This window comes from Pipistrellus kuhlii, unplaced genomic scaffold (genome assembly GCF_014108245.1).
Source record: "Pipistrellus kuhlii isolate mPipKuh1 unplaced genomic scaffold, mPipKuh1.p scaffold_m20_p_3, whole genome shotgun sequence".
In the NCBI taxonomy this organism is placed as follows: domain Eukaryota; kingdom Metazoa; phylum Chordata; class Mammalia; order Chiroptera; family Vespertilionidae; genus Pipistrellus; species Pipistrellus kuhlii.
In genome coordinates, this window is record NW_023425529.1 from 49,290,710 (window position 1) to 49,310,073 (window position 19,364).

The 19,364-nt window shown below is 58.8% G+C and overlaps 1 protein-coding gene across 4 annotated transcripts; it reads right to left on the reverse strand.

The window, feature by feature from the left end:
- Window positions 1–1,066: 1,066 nt before the first annotated feature.
- AGAP2 (ArfGAP with GTPase domain, ankyrin repeat and PH domain 2) lies at window positions 1,067–18,039 on the reverse strand. 4 transcript variants are annotated; one of them, XM_036458058.2, is made up of 19 exons: window positions 13,133–15,021; window positions 11,466–11,524; window positions 10,753–10,840; window positions 10,485–10,570; window positions 10,192–10,339; window positions 8,761–8,895; window positions 8,327–8,436; window positions 7,706–7,864; window positions 7,459–7,545; window positions 7,273–7,377; window positions 6,186–6,348; window positions 5,914–6,033; window positions 5,002–5,127; window positions 4,100–4,159; window positions 3,719–3,867; window positions 3,521–3,611; window positions 3,180–3,402; window positions 2,810–3,065; window positions 1,067–2,635 (listed from the first exon to the last, which is right to left on the reverse strand). In XM_036458058.2, the coding sequence occupies exons 1-19, from the start codon at window positions 14,301–14,303 to the stop codon at window positions 2,411–2,413; spliced, it is 3,561 nt and encodes a 1,186-aa protein (XP_036313951.1). In that variant the 5' UTR covers window positions 14,304–15,021; the 3' UTR covers window positions 1,067–2,410. The 4 variants fall into 4 exon arrangements, with proteins under 4 accessions (XP_036313951.1, XP_036313954.1, XP_036313953.1 ...); XM_036458060.2 differs by lacking the exon at window positions 13,133–15,021 and adding an exon at window positions 17,788–17,994 and having other exon boundaries at window positions 2,161–2,635; XM_036458061.2 differs by lacking the exons at window positions 4,100–4,159; window positions 13,133–15,021 and adding an exon at window positions 17,788–18,039.
- Between the last annotated feature and the right edge of the window lie 1,325 nt (window positions 18,040–19,364).

Below are 19,364 nucleotides of genomic sequence, written 5' to 3' on the forward strand. Positions count from 1 at the left end.
CTACTGTACCGGTGGTCACCCAGCCCAGGCAGCTGCAGAACCAGGGCCTCCATGTGGATGGGACCTGGGCCCATTGCTGTAACCACATCTAACTAGCTTGGTGGCTCCCCTGCAGCTGAATGTCCATCTTGGGGCTGAGAGCCGGCACCAACTCTACTGGAAGACAGTGGGCCGTTGACTGGTCCGTCAAGGTGGATGACAACACGTGGGTGGCTGTGCCAAGCCTGTGTTGGCTGCTAGCCCAATACCACCCCACCCAGCCCTCTCCCAGGGCAAACACTTTGGCTGCACATGAAGAATGAACAGCTGAACTGGCTACATGCTAAGCAAGTGCTGCAGCGATTGGAGGCAGCACTGGCCATGGGATGCTCTGGCCTCACTGGTCCTGTGGATGAAGCGGAAGTGGGCAAAAGTCTGCATCGACTGGGCGTGGGTTTCATGGACATCAGGGACTCTGCAGTCAGGAGATCTTGTCCCTCTTCCCTCTTGGCCAAGAGAAGAATCTTAGTGTAATAAGCTCTACTTCCGGCACCAGGTGCTCCAGGTGAGCAGGCTAGCCTGGGACAGTCTTCCACGGGCTGGCCCTGGATCCCTTACCAGGTGCCCAAGACATACCACTCCGGTAAACCTAACCAAGGCAACCTGGCTATGAGGTGGAGGGCCCAGTTTCAAAATTAGATCTGACTCCAAAGTTCCTGCTCTTAACCAAAACTGCCCCATCCTCTCACTTCTCCAAGCAGCCCCCCTCCCTTTCTCTCCTCTAAACTCCACGCCCTAACTCCTTGACCAGAACCGGGTCACCTTGGGAGTCACTCCTCTGCTCCCTGGATCCCCACTGTTGCTCTGACCTGCCTGTCTCCTTCTTCTACACGAACTCAAAACTGTTGTACATGACGGCGTATCTGACCTATCACCTCGGTGCCCTTAGAGACTGACAATACCCTGCCACCAGCCACAGCAGGAAGTACCCTCTACGGGTGGCCCTCTCCCACCTCCAGTCCCCGCCCCCTTGCCCAAGGCCGTTCCCTGACCCACTTCTTCAAGAACAGACCAGCAGCGTACCCCCTAGACAAAATCATTTCCTCTTTAATTGCTGTTGAAGATTCACACCACCTGTCTGAGGAGATGGGGGCAATGCCCCCTCCCCTTCCCAATGACCTGGTCCTTTGCAAAATATTTTAGCCAAGAAAAAAAAAAAAAAAAATGACCGAAACCACTGACACAGAGGACCTGGGTTGACTGAGGGAGGCAGGGCGGGGCCAGGTAAGTCCACCCCACCGCCCATTTTCTGGGGATAGGGCAGCGGGCCTGGAAACCCTCCCAGCCACCTCACACCTTTTTACCCTGGCTGGGAGGGATCGTGGGGTGGAGGGATGGGTCTGGAGAAGCTCCAGTGGGAGGGAGGGGCTGTATATGAAAAATAGTGGGACAGGGGTCCCATTGTAGGGGTGCCCCCTACCCCAGATCACCACGGGCGCTGCACAGTCACAGGTACGCAGTCACGGTCACAGACACTCACAACCCAAGAGCACCCCCGCCCTACCCCACCCTCTTCCCACCCTTGGCGTTCCCTACCCTGAAATGCCCTCCCCAAGCCCCTGCCCACCCCTGTCCCCTTGTTGGGGAACAAAGCAATAAATTACAAGGCTGCTACCCAGCCCCCTTAGCCTGCTCCTGCTCCATCCCTCCTCCCTCCTCAGATAGTTAATGAAGAGGGGCCCAGGCTCCTGGCTCCCCCAGCCCTTTAGCTTCCATCCATGGGTGGCTTTAGGGGGACGTCTGGATTTCCACTCCTCATGGTCCCTTTCACGGAAAGGGTTGGGGACCCCCTACCCCTCGTGGGCAGCAGGGGTCCTGCCCCTCGCTGCCCTTCCCCTTCACTGGGCAGTGAGATTAGCATGGAAGGGGTAGGGTCCCTTATTGGCCCCAAGTCCCGGGGCTAGCCCTCCCCAATGAAGCCCTCCCTCTGGCTCGGCGGCGTGGCCCCAGGAGCCAGCCTGGGGGTGTGCTCCAGGCCTTGGGATTGTCAAGCACAGGCAGGACGGGATCGTTTCCCCCGCCCTTAGGGGGCGCGAGTGGGCATCGCTGGCCCAGGGGCAGGGGAAGCGCGGGCGTCCCCTTCCTCAAACACCAAACGGGTAGACCCAGAGCAATCCGAGGGTGCAAACAGTGGAGGGAGAGGAGGGGGGCGTGTTGGGCGGGGTCTCCATGCCTCGTGGGGGAGAGGGAGGTGAGTTTGTGTCTTCTGGGGGGGAAGGGGGGCGTGAGGGCTGTGCCTTCGTGGGGGGAAGAAGTGCTCTCACGGGGCGTGGGGGGGCGGACTGGAGTGGTGAGTGGGTGCATCTGTCCAGCGGTCCACCCGGTGCGGTCGTGCTCGGCGGCCCGTGGGGGTGTCTCTCCCGCCGGGCAACTATACCAGCGCGACGGGGGCGTCGGCGCGGCCCAGGCTGGCGGCGCTGCTGCGGCGGCGGGGGCTGGGCGTGGCGAGGATGCCGGGCGCGGCGGCCGCGCTGCCGCCCTCGCCGGGGCAGCCGTGCTGCAGGAGGATGTCGGCGCACAGCTGGCTCCCGGCCTGGCGGGCGTAGAACAGCGCGGTGCGGCCCTGCGCGTCCCGGGCGGCCACGTCGGCGCCGTACTGCGGGCGGAACGGCCGGTCACCGCGCAGCCCCGGGGCCGCCTGCACGCCGCTCCCCAGGGCTTCCAGGGTCCCTGGGAGGGTGCCAGGCGCCCCCTGCCGGGCTGTTTCCGAGCGAGCGGAGCCCTCCAAGGCCCCTTCACCCCCCATCCCCACCCCCCGCCACGCACGTACCCACACCAGCAGCTGCGTGATGACCACGTGGGCCAGCTCGGCCGCCAGGTGCAGCGGGGAGCGAAGCTGCGGGTCCTCGACGCTGGTGTCCAGCGGCCCGTGTCGCGCGTGGGCCAGAAGCAGGAGGACGGCGGCCACGTCCTGGGCCTGCACGGCGGCCCACAGCTGGCGGCCCAGCGGCTCCTCCGGAGCGCCCAGCGGCGCCAGGAACAGCAGCTGCTCGTACTTGGCGCGAATCCAGGACTCACGCTCCTCCCTGCAAGACAGGGATCCATGGGAAGGGCTCTCGGGACCCCTCCCCACTCATGATCCCCTCCCCCTCCTGGGGACCCTCTAAGGGAGCCCCCCCCATCTGTTCCCTCGCACATACCGCGAGGAGTCCCGCGTGGGTTTGGCTCGGCCCCGCGTGTTGCTCTCCCACACGCGGTTCGCCATGTCATTGCCAATCGCCGTCAGCACCAGGGTCAGCTCCCGGGGCCAGTCGTCCAGATCCAGCGAGCGCACGCGGGACAGGTGCGTGCCCAGGTTCCGGTGGATGCCCGAGCACTCGATGCAGATGAGCGCGCCCAGGTTCAAACTGGCCCACGTGGGGTCTGGGGACGGAGGGAGATGTTGGCTCCCCGAGGGCAAACACCGGCACCCGCCCCGAAACCGCCAACGCCAGCGAACCACACTCCCTCCGGGGCCCCTCCGCTGCCCTCTTGTGCTCACTGGGAGCCCCGCAGTCCACGCAGATGGAGTTCCCCTTGGCGTTCCGGATCGCCTGGATAGCCACGGCTTCGCTTTGGCTGTCTGTGCGCAGCTGGGGAAACGGCTGGGATTATTATTACTGATTCTCCCTCGGAACCCTTCTCCAGACTCCTCAGACACTCACCTCTGCTTTCCCCCCAAACCTTTCACCGCCATTACCTTGACCTTGCTGCTCTCACAGCATTGCAGGCTGGCTAGGATCTGACTCTCGATTGCCTGGACCCAGGCATCCCGCTCCTCAAAACTGGCGGCCTCAAAGTGCCACGTCTGACCAGTGCTGGACACGATCAAGAACTCGAAGTTTTCCTCTGGGTGGGGGGATGGGATGGGGTCATGAGGGAGAGAGTTCAAGCAGGAGCTGCCTTCCCCAATCCTTCCCCCCTGATGTCCATCACAAGCCCCTGGGAGTGGGCAGAAGGGCTGGGGAAGCAGAGGTGGGGGGTGGGGAGCAGGAAGCCCGAGCACATGCAGGGGAAGGCAGGGGCACCCCCACCCCTCTGCACCCCAGCTGAGCGCCCCTCCCAGCTCCCCGCTTGTTACCTGCTTTATAAATATTTCTTAAACTACCAAAGGATTTTAGTTTCCACATTTTGCGCTTGGCTGGTTTCCCGAAGCGAAGGATATAGAGATAGAATAGAGAGCAGAACAGAGAAAAAGACCAAGAAAGAGAACGAGGTAGATGGAGAGATGGAGAGAGTGACAGAGTGCCAGAGACAAAGCAGGACAGACAGGTGGGGAGAGAAAGCAGAACTAAAGTCAGTGGCCCCGGAGCAGAGTAGAGCGGAAGCCAAGAGCCATGAGAGCAGGCAGATCTGGAGCCTGGGTCTGAGCACCCAGCAGAGAGCAGGGGCGGTGGGGACCGGTTATCATGGTCAATGAGGAGCCGGGACTCTGGGCGGGGAAGGGATGGGCAGGATCTGAGTAAATAAGGGGAAAGCTACAGGCCTGGGTGGTGAGGGGGCCTGGGGTTGAGAAGTCCTGAATATTTGGGGGCTTCACTGGGGTCAAGAGCTGTCAGGGGAGCTTGACGATCACAGGAAGTTACTGGGAGCAGGGGCTGGATGGTCAGGAGCTGAGGAGTCCAAGGGGGACATGGAGATCAGGGGCTGACTCCCTGGGGGCCATAAGGCTCTGGGAGCAGGAGCTGAGGTGGTAAACAGAGTTGAGGGCAGGAAGGGGAAGTAGAGGGTCATTAGGAGAGGGGTCATTGATCATGGGGTGCTGGGAACTGCTGGGGTAAAAGGCATTGACTGGGCAGCAAGAGGAAGGACAAGGCTGAGGGGTGTCCATTCATTTTTTTTCACTAAATTATGTGCAAAGTGGTAATGATAGTCAAGCACTCAGCTCAGACCCTTCTCCTCTTCCTGTAGGAACTGGGCCAGGGATCTGGAGTTAGGGGGGAGGGTCCACAGTGGGAGTGCAACCCCCCATTAAGGCCTCACCTTCAGCCTGTCCAGCGGAGCCTTCCGTCTTAGACGGTGTTGTCAATTTTTTCCTCCTCTGCTTCTTCACCATGGGAGAAGGAGGGGGTTCCCGGCTCAGGCTCAGGTCTCCAGATGGGGTACAGTCTTAGGAAGGGAGACACAGCTGCCTCAGCTGCCCCTCCACAGATTTCCTGACTTCGTCATAGCCTGCCTCCTCCCCTGAACTAGCTTTGGCATTTTAGGATCCCCTCCTTTCAACAGTCCCTCTCCAGGAGGTCCCCCTTGATTATTCCTGAGGAAGTGGGCAGATGAGTGGTTTAGAGTCAGACCTGTACTCAGATCCTGGCTCTGCCACTTACTGGCCTTGAGACCTTGAGCAAGTCACTTAATCTTCTGAGCCTCAGTTTCTTCATCCCTAAAATGGGGATAATAATCTTGACCTGACAAGGTTGTTGTAAGGGTTACTTGTTACAATGTTACTTGCTATTTTAAATAAATTAAGGGGAAAAATACATATATATATATATATATATATATATATATATATATATTTCTGAACATTCCAAGCACTGAATGCTGACCATGTGCTAGACAATGTTCTCAAGTTTTTTTAAGCCTTAAAGCAACCTTCTCAGATAGAAACTGTTATCTCCATTTTATAGAGAGGAAACTGAGTCATGGAGAGATCAAGTAACTTGACCCAGCGGCAAGCCAGGATTCAAGTTCAGGCAATTTAGCTCTAGAACCCTCTTGTCTTAAACATCATGATGAACATGATAATGCTGAGCTTGGTGCCTGTATCCAGTAGATGCTTAATATATGCACTCATGCATTGGATTCCAGTCTCCAAGTGTCCGCCCCAATTTCATTTCCCACCCACATCCCATCCGGATCTGGAAGAGAGTGGATGGAAGATGGGTTCTCACTGACCAGTGCTGAGGGCTCGGGCCAAATTCCGGTCTGGCTTCAGCAAGTGCTTGGATGTCTGGTCTGATGGTGGCTGCAGGGAACTTGGGCTGGAGCTGGAGCTTGGAGTGGGAGTAGTGGCGTCTGTTGGAGGGAGAAGAATATAAAACCTCAGCGAGCCACTCATGCCTTAGTGGTGCATCTTTATCACCCGCCTTCTCACGAATCCAGTCCCTACTTCCCTGCTGCCCCTCCTTTCCCCTGGCCCTGGCTCCTCTGTCATGAGCCCCACTCACCAGGGCCTTCACCCATCTGGACGGTGCTCATGTCCTTGACGAGCCCATTGATGCTGGCTGAGGGGCCGAAAGCAGAGATGGCCCGTGGGGGCCGCTTGCCAGGGACTTTGACTGTTGTTCGTAGCAAGTCCATCTCCTTGCCGTGGGTACTGTGGATGTAGTCCTGGAAGGGCGCAGGGGTTGAGAATATAGGGAAGGTTGAGTTCCTTGGTAGTGCTGGGAAGCAACCAATAGTAGGGAGTAGAGAAGGAATCAAGTGGGGGAAGGGGGTGGGGAAGGGGGGCTCGTAGAAAAAAATTTTTAAATAATTTTTTAGCCAAAACCAGTTTGGCTCAGTGATAGAGCGTCGACCTGCAGACTGAAAGGTCCCAGGTTTGATTCCGGTCAAGGGCATGTACCTTGGTTTCAGGCACATCCCAGTGGGGGGTGGGGGGGTGCAGGAGGCAGCTGATCGATGTTTCTCTCTCATCAATGTTTCTAGCTCTCTATCCCTCTCTCCCTTCCTCTCTGTAAAAAATCAATTTTATATATATATATATATATATACAATTTTTTTAATTTTTAAAGAAAAGAAAAAAATCCTGGCCAGCATGGCTCAGTGGTTGAATACCCAGTCAGGGCATATGCTCTGGTTTTGGGCTCAATCCCCAGTAGGGGGCGTGCAGGAGACAGCCAATGATTCACTCTCATTATTGATGTTTCTGTCTCTCTCTGCCTCTCCCTTCCTCTCTGAAATCAATAAAAATGTAGTATATAAAGGGGGGGGGGGGTCTCGTAGAGCTCAGTGGGCTGAGGTGAGCTTCCAGGGGATGGGCCACCCAGCATTGGCTCAGCCTTGTCTCCCCCAGAAAGCGTTCCCTGAGCGGCAGGCCAGGTGGAGGCCCTTTCTCCATGCTCTCCCTAGGCTGAACGTCACCGTTTCTCCCCCGGATGGCACCTGGGAGGTACCTAACCTTCAACGTGCTTGCTAAGCCTAAGAGAACCAGAGGAGCTTCCCAGAAATATTAGTGTTTGTCGGAGGCACAGACTCGTAGAGCTGGAAGGCGTCTAAGGCCAGCCCTGAGGCCGGCCGGCCTCTGCCACTCACGTTAATGCTGGGGTGGTAGAGCAGGAAGCCGTTACTGGACAGGGTCACGTATTTCTTCTTCCACTCTTTGTTCAAGGAATTGCCGCTTCGCTTCAGTAGGAAGCTCTGGGGACGGAGAAAGACATGTGGGGGAGCCCAGGTAGGATCAGCCACCTCCGGCCCGCCCTCCGCCCCTGGGCCACCCACCTGCTTAATGGGAATGGCTCGCCCACTCCCCGTTGTCTCTCCCCGACTGTCCAAGCTCCGCTTTTCAGAGTCGCTGCCCCGGCGATTCTGGAATGGTTATTGGCATAGTTAGAGGCTGGGTGGAGGGATACACTGGTGGAAGGACAGGAAAGACAGATGAAGAAAGGGCCCAAAAGAGGGGTCTAGGGACCAGGGAAGATGGGCAGGTAACGGGGGAACAGAGGACGGGGGTCAGCATATCCAATACCGCAAAAAGGCTGGTCCTGCGCTTGGCTGCCCGGTGCAGGGACCCTGGTGTGCTCAGTCCAGCCACGGCCACTGCCTCAGCTCGGAGCTCGCGATGACCCACGTTGGGTGAGGACGGGAGGGAAGAAGAGTAGTCGCTAGTGTGGCCCCCGTTACTAGCCTGGAGAAGTCAAAGTAGCTGAGATGCTCCCATCCCACCAAGCATCAGTTACAGCTGATTATGAGGAACCCGAGGAATCCCTTGATCTCATCACCATTTATGTGTATTAGCATTAGTAAGCAAACTCCTCACTAGCATAGTCATAGTGCTTTCGTTTTACAAAGTTGACTTCACAAGTTTTTGCCATATAATTTTCCTAATAACCTTGGGAGGTTTAGGTGACTTGCTCAAGGACATTGCAAACGATGTTTGAAACCATGTGGTTTTCCAGTCCAACGCACTTTTACAAATGGTGTCTCTACCATCCCCACTTCCATCCCCCCCCCGCCACACAAACACACACACACACACACACACACACACACACACACAGCCTCCTTGGGCACTCTGAACCTCTCCTTGGATCACCAGACACTCAGATCCTTACCAGCCCCTCTGTGGACCCTGAAACCCCCAACTCACCTGCCCAGCTACGGGAGTGGAAGCAGCTGAGTGGCTTGGGGAGCTAGGCAGGGATTTGCAGGCAGCCAGGAGCTGTTGCTGTTTGCGTAAGGTCACCACCTTCTGGGCCACTGGAGTGGGGAGGGGAAGGAGGTGTGAGCAGGGCAGATACCCAAGAACCCCCTTCAGTGCCCAGTTTTGAGACACCCCCATGCGATAACATAGGCCCCACATTCCTTATCAGCGTGGCCTTCGTGCCACATGGAGCCTTCCCAGCTCCTCTAGTCCAGAGAGACCTGTGGCTGTTAAGCAAGACTTCTCTGACCTCCCTGCCTCCCACAGGCTAATGACCTGCCTATAATGACCTACACAGACAGAGGCCTGGATGTGCAACCTCTAAGACGATCCCGGCCTCAGGCCCCGTTTCCCGCGTGTGCTGGGAGGACCACACTCACCCTCCTGGAAGACGCGGTCCACGTTGAGCCCGTAGGTCGCACACGTCTCGTAGTAGCTGCAGCGTTTCATGTCCGCGCACAGCGCTCTGGCACGAGCGTCGCCCACCACCCGGGGGGAGGAAGCGCTGATCCTGTCTGCGGGCACCGGCGAGAAGCGCGATCAAGGCCCTGCCCCATGCATCCTGCTTTCCTTTCCCCTGGGCTCCAGGCCCAGACTGGACCCACCAGGGACAGGGTGTGACAGGGTGTGAAAGCGTCTCCCTCCTGTGGCCGGTGGAACGGAGTGCATGGCCTCCTTTAAGTTCTGGCCCGGGCTCAGATGCCCAGCTGCGTTATGAGCAGGCTGAGGGCACTCTGTATCTGTCTTCAGAAAACACTTCAGAGTCGGGTGCAGCTTCCTGACAAGATCTAAAATGGTTGAGGCGCGCCGGGTCTGGTTTGGCTCCGTGGCTAGGGCATTGGCCTGCGGACTGAAAAGTCCCGGGTTCGATTCCGGGCAAGGGCATGTACCTTGGTTGCGGGCACATCCCCAGTAGGGGGTGTGCAAGAGGCAGCTGATCGATGTCTCTCTCATCGGTGTTTCTAACTATCTCTCTCCCTTCCTTTCTGTACAAAATCAATAAAATATATTAAAAAAAAAAAAGAGGCAGCTGATCGATGATTCTCTCTCATCGATGTTTCTAACTCTATCCCTCTCTCTTCCTCTCTGTGAAAAATCAATAAATATATATATAATGGTTGAGGCTCACAAGTGACAATCACCCTGTCCTGCAAATCCAATGCACCCTGAACTGAAAGGGAGGGCACCTGGCAAGTGAACTAGGAAAAGGCTGAATAGCCGTGCGTAGCAGGTGGCCTGCTCGCTCTGCCCCGGGAAACCTGGAGACAAGCGACAAGTGGAAGCAGGCACCTGCTGGACGGGCATCCAGACCGCCCTGCCGGCCTCACACAGGTGGTCGTGGAAGAAGCTGAGCATCTGAATCACTTCCTTAAAAGGTTTTCTGCCCTCTGTGTTATCTACATCATTTCACTTGTGGCTTCTCTTTGTTTTAAATATGTTCCTTTGAAAGGTGTCAGCCTGACCCAGCTGCAGCAAGGGAGAGTGGGAAAGGCTTCCCATCAGCACTAGGGACTGAGCTCTGTTTCCCATGGTGATGGCATCGGGAAATGAGAGCATAAGAACACAAGACAGGCGACATCTCGGAGGGTGGAGATGCTACGATAGCTGTCCCTTCCTCCCGGAAGCGCCTCCTTCTCTCTGCTCAGGTCCTGGGCTGTTAGTGTTGGTTTAATGGCTCCCTTATCTGGAGATCAGGCTCCTTCCAGAGGTTACTAGAATCCATGTGGCCATTTCTACACCTCCCCAAGGCCCCTTGTATGTTGGGCAATGCCCCCGTAGCCATCAGTAGTGCCTTCCCAGCCCCTCTTTACCTTGTGTCCCCACCAACGCCAGCGCCAGACCTCCTCGTCCCTCCCCCCGAAGGGAGCTCAGCTGCCCGTGGAGACGGCTCACGGCCTGGAAACTGTTCTCATCCTCCAGGCTGAAGACCAAGATCACAGCATCTGCCCAGCCTGAGAACTTTCGGGGGATGAGGGGACAAAGAGAGGGTCAAACAAGCCCACTTCTTTCGACGCTATTCCCAGTTAGATCTGGGAAACCAGAGCCCACTCCCCTGGCCAGTGCTGACCCCAGCAAGCCTGCGCACCCCATACCTCACCCTCACCTTGGCATCAGGTGCCCCAGCTTCCTCTCGGATCAACACCAGATGAGTCTGTCCATCCACCAACATCTCTTTCTTGTGCTGCTCACCTGTGCAGAAAGGTTGGAAGGGATAGGTCAGGGGTCACAGGTCACCAGGCCACCCCATCATCCCTCTACTTTAGCTGTCATGGCCTCATCCTTCCCTCTGGTCTCCATCCCCACACTGCCTAGTCATTAATCCTGGATCCCTGGCCCCAATCCTTAGTTTACTATGGCTCCTAAGAACTCACTCTCTGTCTTCTCCAGCACCTGGTAGGAACCAGTCAGGAACCGATGGATGAGCGATGACTTCCCACTCCTGGCATCGCCCAGTACACCCTGCAGACAAGGTTGTAGAGCAGAGATCATGGAAGTTTGGAGGTGGCAGTATGCTTGGGTCTGGAGAACTTGAAGAGACTGGCAGTGTTAGATCATCCAGGGAGGGTCCCCCAGGGCCTGGATGACAGTCAGGAGTGCATCTGGGAAGATCAGGCCAGGAGAATGGCAAGAAATAATCCCCAAAATCTGAGTAATCTCAGCAACTCAGTACTGTGTGTGTGTGTGTGTGTGTGTGTGTGTGTGTGTTCTGCTATTTAGAAAACATACCAGTTGTGTGTATAGGGAGCAGGGAGAGAGCATGTCATAGTCTAGGCACTGTTTGGTTGAAAAGTTTTACCCAATTCTAGGCAATAGAACATGAAGGACCATAGGAGAGATGCCAGAAGTGAGGAGAAGCCTGAAAAATAACCATGGATAAATAGGGGGAAAGAGACTAGAGAAAAAGTTGTGAGGATGTAGGCTCAAGAAGGTGCCATGAAGGTAGAATCTCAGGAGAACTAAAAAAAACCAAAAACGATTCCCTTTTCTCACAGAGAGAGAGGGAGGAGGAGATGAAGGAGAGAGAGTTGAGAGCGCAGGGGACAGGAGGTCAGCCTTCCTGCAGACAAGGGGACCAGGTACCTACCAGGCGCAGTTCAGGAATGGAGCGGCTCAGAGTCCATTCCTGGCTGTTGACCACGGCCTCTGCAATGGGAAAGGAGCCATAAGAGGGGATGCTCCAGGCTCAGGAGGGCTTCCAACCCTCAGCCACTCCTCCTCCTGCAGCTTTTCTTAACCCTCTGAACCCTGCCTGGGCTGGGGAGCTGCGTGGAAGGGCTGGGTGTGAGAGTGGTCCCCAGTCCTCCCATCCTAGCCAGCTCTCCGCACAGCTGTTGCTGCCGCTCAGTGGTTGCTTAGCAACGGAGTCAGCAAGACGAAAATACTTCACTTGGCATCTCCCTTAAAACACATCCCCAAACTGTAAGTCCCTGCCCCAGACCTTGAGACCGGGGCCCTGACAGCGGTGGGTCCTTCCCTCTGGAAGAATTTAAGAGGGTCTCCTGCCCAAAGGCCTGTCTGACTCCCGGCCGACCCTAGGAGGCGGGGCTGGGGCATAGGAGGGAGCGGATCTTCCTCAATCTCCATTTCACAGGAGAGAAACTGAGGTGAGGGGTATGCCTTCCCTTTTTCAAGGTCAATGGCTGAAGGCCCTGACCCCTCCCCACAGCCCAAGGAACGGTGCCTGGGTTTTCTATGCCCCCTTCCCCCATAACGGTCCCCACAAGCATGCTCCCAAAGAAACGTGGGCAAGGGCGCCACTCCCTGGCGGAGAGCAGCCACAGGCCCGGAGGAGTGGGAGGAGGCAGGATGCTCCTTCCGCCCGCCGGGTCCAGCCCCCGCGCCTGACACCGGCCGGACGTTCCCGGGGCGCCGCAGCTGCGGCGGGAACTCTGGGATCCGGAGCCATCTGCTCCCACCCGCTCCGGAGCCAAACCCCGGGAGCCGCCCCCGCTCCCCGACCTGCTCCCCTCCAGGAGTGTGAGCTAAACATGAGTCCCTCGCCTCTCTTCCAGGAGGAAAAAGATAAGAAGTAAAGACACCCCTCCCAAGTCTGGGGGTGGGGGGTGGGGGTAAGAAGAACTGCCTTCGCAGCAGGTCCCCCCTGAGTCATTCCTGGGCATCTCCCTGGGGGTTTCAATGAGGCTGGGCCTGGGTGGGCACTGGGGCAAATGAGCTTCCTTCCGCCCCCTCTCACTTCACTGCAAGTGTTCCTGTTCCCCACGACCCAGTCCCCAGCTCCCCAGGTCCCCTGCCTTCCCAATCCACCTGCAGGGAAAGGAACAGCCCCTTCCTGCTGCCCCGCCAGCCTGCTCCCAGCCCAGGGCCGGCAGCTGCCTGCAAGGTCACTCTCATGCCACCTGCCCCCAGTGCTCAGGGGAAACCGAGGCTTCCTAATCCCCTTCCCCTTCCATGTCCCTCTGGGCAAGGCACAGTCCTGTTTCCAGGGGGCTGGAAGTGGGGCCTGGAGCTTGAGCAATTCCCCACAGTCATTCTGACCAGGGGTACCATTTCCCCAGAAAGCTCTGAGGCTTTCTGACTCCCCCTGAAATCAAGTCATTTCTCACGCCCCACCATGGGGCTCCTCTGCCCTGTCAGGACCTCGCGTTAATCCTCACCCCAGTCCTTGGCAGAGAGGTCAGCCTGGTTCCCCCACCCCCTTCCCCAGGCCAGTCCTGCACAGGCTCCCCCAGCCCAGGCTGAGCCTCCGGCAGGCGCCCTCCCCTCCCGGCTCCAGACTCCGGTCCTACTCACTAGGGGAGGTGCGGAGCTCGGTGCCCAGCAGCTCCCGGGACCCGCTGCCAGAGGGCAGGCCCGGGGGTCCGGCGGGGGGCCCGGTACCGGGAGGCCCCCCTGTGCTCTTGGTGAAGATGCCGCTGATAAACTTGAGCATCTTGCGATCCCGAGTGGATGCTCGGCCCCCCTCCCGGCCGCGTTTCAGCCCCGGAGCTGGGGGCTCCAGCGTGTTTGGAGGTGCAGGCCCCGCTGGCATCGCGGCGACGGTGAGAGCAGCGGCTGGAGCCGAGGGCGCCGGGATGGACAGGGGCGGAGGAGAGCCGGCAGGTGGTCCGGGGTGCAAGTCGCTGTTGTCCAAGGTCTTGCTCTTGCCTTTCCGGGGGGACAGCCTCCCTCGGGCTCCGGACCCAGCTCCGACCCCTCCAGAGGCCGCGGCTGCCGCTCCTCCCGCCCCTGCGGCCGCAGCAGCAGCGGCTGCAGCTCCGGGCCCGGCGCTGCTCTTTGACCCCTTGACCCTGGGCTTGCCCTCGTTCTCGGGCCATGACAGGCGGCTCCCTGCGCCCTTGCCCCCGCCGCCGGCTTTGGCGCCACTCGTGGTCACGGTCTTGCAAGGCTTGGGAGCCGGCGGAGGAGGCGCCACCTTCAGCCGCCGGCTGCCCGTGCCCGGGTGCGGGGAGGACGAGCCGGGGACGCCGCCGCCCGTCCGGCCTTCGGGCTCCGGGCCCCCCCAGCTCGGGCTGCTGAGCAGGGGGCGCCGGGAGGAGGCGGGAGCTGCCCCGGGCTTGGGGTCGGGGCTCAGCCCCCCGGAAAGCGGGGGCCCCGGGGGGGCGGCCCAGAGGGAGAGGCGGCGGCCGGGAGCCGGGGAGACGGGGCGGGCGGGACTGGCCGGGGCCGGGGACAGCGCGGGGGTCTCGGCGCCCTCGGCGGCCCCCGCGCCCGCGCTGCTCGTGCTGATCCACAGCGCATCCTGCCGGTGGAAGAGGCGCTCGTGCCGCTTCTTGCCCGGCTCCTCCGAGCCGCGGGGGCTGCCCGGCTCCCCGGGCTCCGCGCCCCTGGTCCCGGGGGCGCCGGCTGCTGCGGCCGCGGACGGGGAAGGCGGCGGCGGCGGCACCGACTCGAGCTTGACCAGGGTCAGCGAGATGAGGTAGGTCGTTGTCCGGCGCTGCAGCGCGCCCGCGCCCCGGCTCATGGGGCCCCGAGACCCCCGAGCTGGGGAGGGGAGGGGGCTCCCCTGGACCGCCTCAGGGGGGCCCGGCCATGGGGCCGCCCTGCTCGCCGCCCGCAGCCCCCGGACCCCGCTGAGCCCCCGGCCCGGCTCCGCTGTCGCCGCCGCCTCCGCCGCCTCCGCCTGCGCCCCCCGCCCATCACACGGGGCGCCCCCTCCCCATGCTCCCCGCCCTGCGCCCCCACCCCGTCGGAGCCCCGGGACCTGGGTGCTGCTCCAGGGAGGCGCGCCGGGCCGTGCACCCCGGCCTGGGTGGGGGCGCTGAATGGGCGGGGAGGGCGGGGAAGACAGGAGCGGGGGCAAAGAGGGGAGAGGGAGGGACAGGGGGACCGGAGGCTTGGGGAGGAGAGGAATGGGTGCGGGGGAGGCAGAGGCGGGGAAGGGGGACTCGGGGGGCAGGGGCCGCGGGGGAGGGTCGGAAGGGGGTCCCTAGGAGGGTGGGGAGCTAAATGGGGCTGGTCGTGCGGGGGATTCGCAGGGGCGCGGGGAGGATGCTGGGGATGGAGGTACGGTCGCCGGCGGGGGAGGAAGGGGGGAAGCCGGAGGGGTGGGCACCCGCGGGTGCGGGGTCTGGGAGGGGAGGGGCGTGAGGTCCGGGCGCAGGGTCTGGGGGGCTCGCCGGGGCTCGGCTGGGTCCGGATGCGCGCTGTGTCCGGGCGCTCCCCTCACATTGAGGAGGAGGCAGCCCCCGCCCCCCATCGCTCCCCCACCTCCCCTCCACCGGCGCGGCTGTCTGCGAAGGCGGCGCGAAACCCAGGACTGGATCTTCCTCCCAAACCCTGGGCTGGATTCCCCGGGACCTGGACTCACCCACTCCAGCACGCCAGCCCCCTCCCCAGCTCAGCACAGCAAGGGAGCGCAGCTGTGGGGTGCGGCGTGTAGGGACTAGGGGTAAAAATCAGCCCAAGAGGGAACAGTCCGCCGCGGAAACGGAGCAAAATTCTGGGGAAGCTGATGCAGAAAGGTGGAGGACCCCGAAATGCTGTTCCCAAGACCCCCTATCTCTCCCCAGGCCCTTGCACGCTTTCCTTTCCCATAACCCAGCCCTCTCGCCCACCTGCACCCCCAACTCGGGCAATGCATCGACGGGGCCACTTTTTGAGCACAACTGTCCCAAAGTGAACTTGAAAAGTGTCCCCTGGGAACGGGGACAAACATGGAACTTAGAATGGGGAGGAGGGGAGGGTGCCTCCCGCAGGGGGAAGCCTGGGGGCTCCGAACAGCCCGGGCAGAAATGGGAACCAGAGGCTGCCGCTGGAGGTGGAAGGAGAAGGAATAGGTCTACAGACTGACACCCCCCCCCCCCCATACTAAAATGCATCCCGTCTCCATAGCAACCCCAGCTCCAAGAGTGCCTCAGAAACAGCGGGGATAAGCCGAGAGGAGGGATCCGCGTACATGGTGGGAGGTGGGAGGAGACTGCCATGTGATTTGGGGTTCATGGAGGCACCACCATCACAACTAGTTACCCACATGTGGGTTATGCAGCGCCCCCGAATATAAGGAGCCTCCCTCAGTTCCTGTAGCTCCCACTCTCTAGGGACCCTGCAGTGCAAGGCTCACTGTCCTCAAGCCGGGGGAGGAGGATCAAGGGGTTAGGCCTCTGGGGAGCCGAGATGTAGACCCCACAAGGCTGGGGTGGGAGTTAGGGGAGGCCTCCCGCCAGCCTCGGCGAACCCACCCCTGGACTCGGGGAGTCTCAGCGTTCCCCCTAATTTGGCGTCCCATCCTCCTGACGCAGGCGAGACTATAATAGTGCTGTCGTGGGCGGCTCTTGGAGCAGGAGCCCGTGGCGCGCGCGGCCTGGTAGGGGTGGAGGGTGGAGGGCGGAACGGGGATGCTGGATACCCTTTGTTTCCCCCTAGACCTGTACCCAGCCCCTCCTCGGGCCTGCCTGGAGACCCGCAGCCTCCCCACACCCCGCCCTGGCAGCAGTCATGATAACACCATTCCCAGGCTAGGAGACCCTTCAGTGGGTTTTTTTCTGAAAGACAGTGAAGGAGATTTGTTGATTCCGGCTTAATTTTTTTTTTCTTTTCTTTCCATCGGTGGCCCCAGTTTTCCTTGAGGTGTCCCCTTAAAGGGCACAGAAACCTGGCTCTTGGGGAGAGTGGAACAAATCACTTGCGAAAAGTGGAGTCTTCTCAGAGATTCCATCCTCTCCCCCTCCTCACTCCGTTCTCCAGAGCTAAGCAGAGGCCTCTACCTGCCCTAGACATGGCCTCTCCCCCCTTTTTCCCCCACAGGAATGGGGCTTGGAGTTCCTCCCTAGGAGGCCTCACGGGGCCACTTCTCCTAGGTCTGCCTTTCCAACAATTAACGCTGCAGGGAAGGTGTCAGCTGTGGTTCTTGGCAAAGGGTGGGGGACAGGAGGCACCAGCGTCAGAAGGGCAACAGGGAGGGTATTATCAGACTGTTCTCTCCGGAACCCGAACCAAACTGTTCCTTCCCAAAGTTGTGCTCTGGCGGCCTTTACCGGCAGAGAGATCTGGCACTCCTGGCACTTCTTTGCTGCCCCCATCTGCCACCCCCAAGTATCGGCTAAAAATGGAGAGGCTGGAAGACACCACGATATGGAGGATGTGCTTCTGCCAGGCACCTTTCCTGAGCAGAGGAGCCCGCTTTTGTTAGCTCTCTGCCACCTCGGAGGCAATGAGACAAGAAGGGTCCAGAGAAACCTCCGGTGCCATCAGTTACTAGTGCCTCATGGATGGACGAGCCCTTCCTGCCAGGGCCACACCACAGCGTTGAAGCCGGGGTGGGCAGGAGGATGTGGCGGATGGTGTTGCCATGGCAGCACTTCCTTCCTGCATTGTCATCACTTGTGCTAAGGACACTCAGAAGGTAGAGCGGAAGGTGTGTGGGGGGAAGAGAGGAACAGGAGCATGGGGAAGAGAGGGGACCCAGAGGAGTCCTGGGGCATTTCTCTGCACCTCGGCTGTGCAGAGCATGCTGCGTGAATGGTAGTGTGTGCCTGGGAGCCTGAGATTCTCTGTGCGGTCGTCATGTCAATGTGTGTACGCACTAGTGTGTGTGTTTGTCTGTACAGCTGGAGAACAAGAGGTCACTGATCCCTCGTGGGTCCTGGGAATGAACTCATTATCCAGTCCCAGAACCTCCTGCCCCAGACTGCTTCCTGCCACCGATTCCCCAGGCAGAGTCCAAGCCTACCCCAAGCTCACCACTTCTCCATTTCCAAGAAGGTCAGCCCAGCAGTGACCTGTGTTTTGATCCCCTAGGAGAGGGCTCCGAGTTGGGGAAAGAGGAAGAAAGACACCTCTCATGTCTTTTTCTGTCTTTTCCAAGTCGATTCTTCCCCTAAATCCCAGCTCCATCTTGGGGACTGCTAGGAAATGGCTCACTGGGAAATGATGTAGGACCCATTAAACTCTTCTATGCCCCTTCTGGCCCCCGATACCCCCAAGGTGGGAGCTCACCCTTCTCTTACCTCGTATGCTGTTCAGTGAGGCCTGGATGCTGTCACGAAGTTCCGAGTCGCCCACCCTCTCCGCCAGTTTCCTGAGGCGGCTGAGAGCCTGCTTGGCTACCTCATGTCGTTTGACTTCTGCTCTCACTGCAGCGATAGCCAGCTGCCTTTGGGCATGCATGTTACCCAAACCTGCCTTGCCAGGCTAACAGCAGCCTCTGGCCCTGAAGCCCATGGCCCCACGGCCCCCAAACTCCAGAAGGCCCCCTTCTGCTGTGCCCCACAACTCCCCGCCCCTGCCCGCCCTTCCGTCTGTCGGCCTCACTTCCTGACTGGTGACTTTCAAACCCACAGCCTGGGACAGCACTACCTCCTGCACCTCCCACTCCCTCTAGTGTTGGCTCATCAGCTCTGCCAGCCAGCCTCTGCTAAGATTCGCCTGTCAGGTAAATGGAGAAACTTTTAATAAGCACCCAAGCACCCTAGGGCCTCCTGTGGGAGGTGGCTAATTAAGATGGGTGTTGGTGCTGGGAGAATGTGGCAAGCCAGGTCCCAGGTGCAGCCCTAAACTCTTGGTGACCTACAGATTTGTGTCAGTCTCAAGCTTGCAGGAATCCATACACACTTAGCCTGTCACTCTTAGAGCCCTGTATTCCAGTTTATAGTTGTAATCACCACCCACTCTACACATCTAAAGAGCTTACATCCTGCCAAAGCTGGTTTGGCTCAGTGGATAGAGCGTCTGCCTGTGGACTGAAGGGTCCCGGGTTCGATTCCGGTCAAGGGCATATACGTTGGTTGTGGGCACATCCCCAGTAGGGGGTGTGTAGGAGGCGGCTGATCGATGGCTCTCCCTCACCGATGTTTCTGTCTATCCCTCTCCCTTCCTCTCTGAGAAAAATCAATAAAAAATATTTAAAAATAAATAAAGAGCTTACATCCTTACTTCTTGCAATGTAACCCTTCCCCAGTCAGCTACCCACTGCAACCACCTCCTGGTTAAAAAGGTTAAGCAGTTATGGGAAAAACAAGTTAAGGAGAAGGACCGTAACCTATGACCAGGCAAAACCACCATGTTCCATGTTCAATCACTTCCCTAATAATTAACTTGTCTATAACATAATAGTTAACAACCGTACCTTCATATATATCATGTTCATAACAGGCCCAAGGGGTAGGATTAGTATTCAGCAAAGAAAACGGAAGCTCAGCCCTGGCTGGTTTGCTCAGTGGATAGAGCCTTGGCCTATAGACATAAGGGTCCCAGGTTTGATTCTGGCATGTACCTTGGTTGCGGGCACATCCCCAGTAGGGGGTGTGCAGGAGGCAGCTGATTGATGTTTCTCTTTCATTGATGTTTCTAACTCTTTATCCCTTTCTCTTCCTCTCTGCAAAAAATCAATAAAATATATATTTAAAAAAAAGAAAAAAAATGTAAGCTCAGAGAGGCCAGTAGAAAGTGAACAAAGAGGTGGCTCTAGGTCTTCTAATTCTGATACCCTTTTACCACACCACCCAACTGGTTGGCTGCTTGCCAACCAATCCCCCTTAACCCTAATGCCGTTGTCTTGCTCTTGGTTTAGGACCAGAAAAAAGAA

Bases quoted from the DNA above. Each gene is read 5' to 3' on its own strand.
- AGAP2 (XM_036458058.2), bottom strand. From the start codon at position 14,303: ATGAGCCGGGGCGCGGGCGCGCTGCAGCGCCGGACAACGACCTACCTC. The intron at 10,841-11,465 runs GTAGGTACCTGG...CCTTGTCTGCAG, and splicing joins CCATTCCTGAACTGCGCCTG to GGTGTACTGGGCGATGCCAG. The intron at 8,437-8,760 runs GTGAGTGTGGTC...TCCCCACTCCAG, and splicing joins GGACCGCGTCTTCCAGGAGG to TGGCCCAGAAGGTGGTGACC.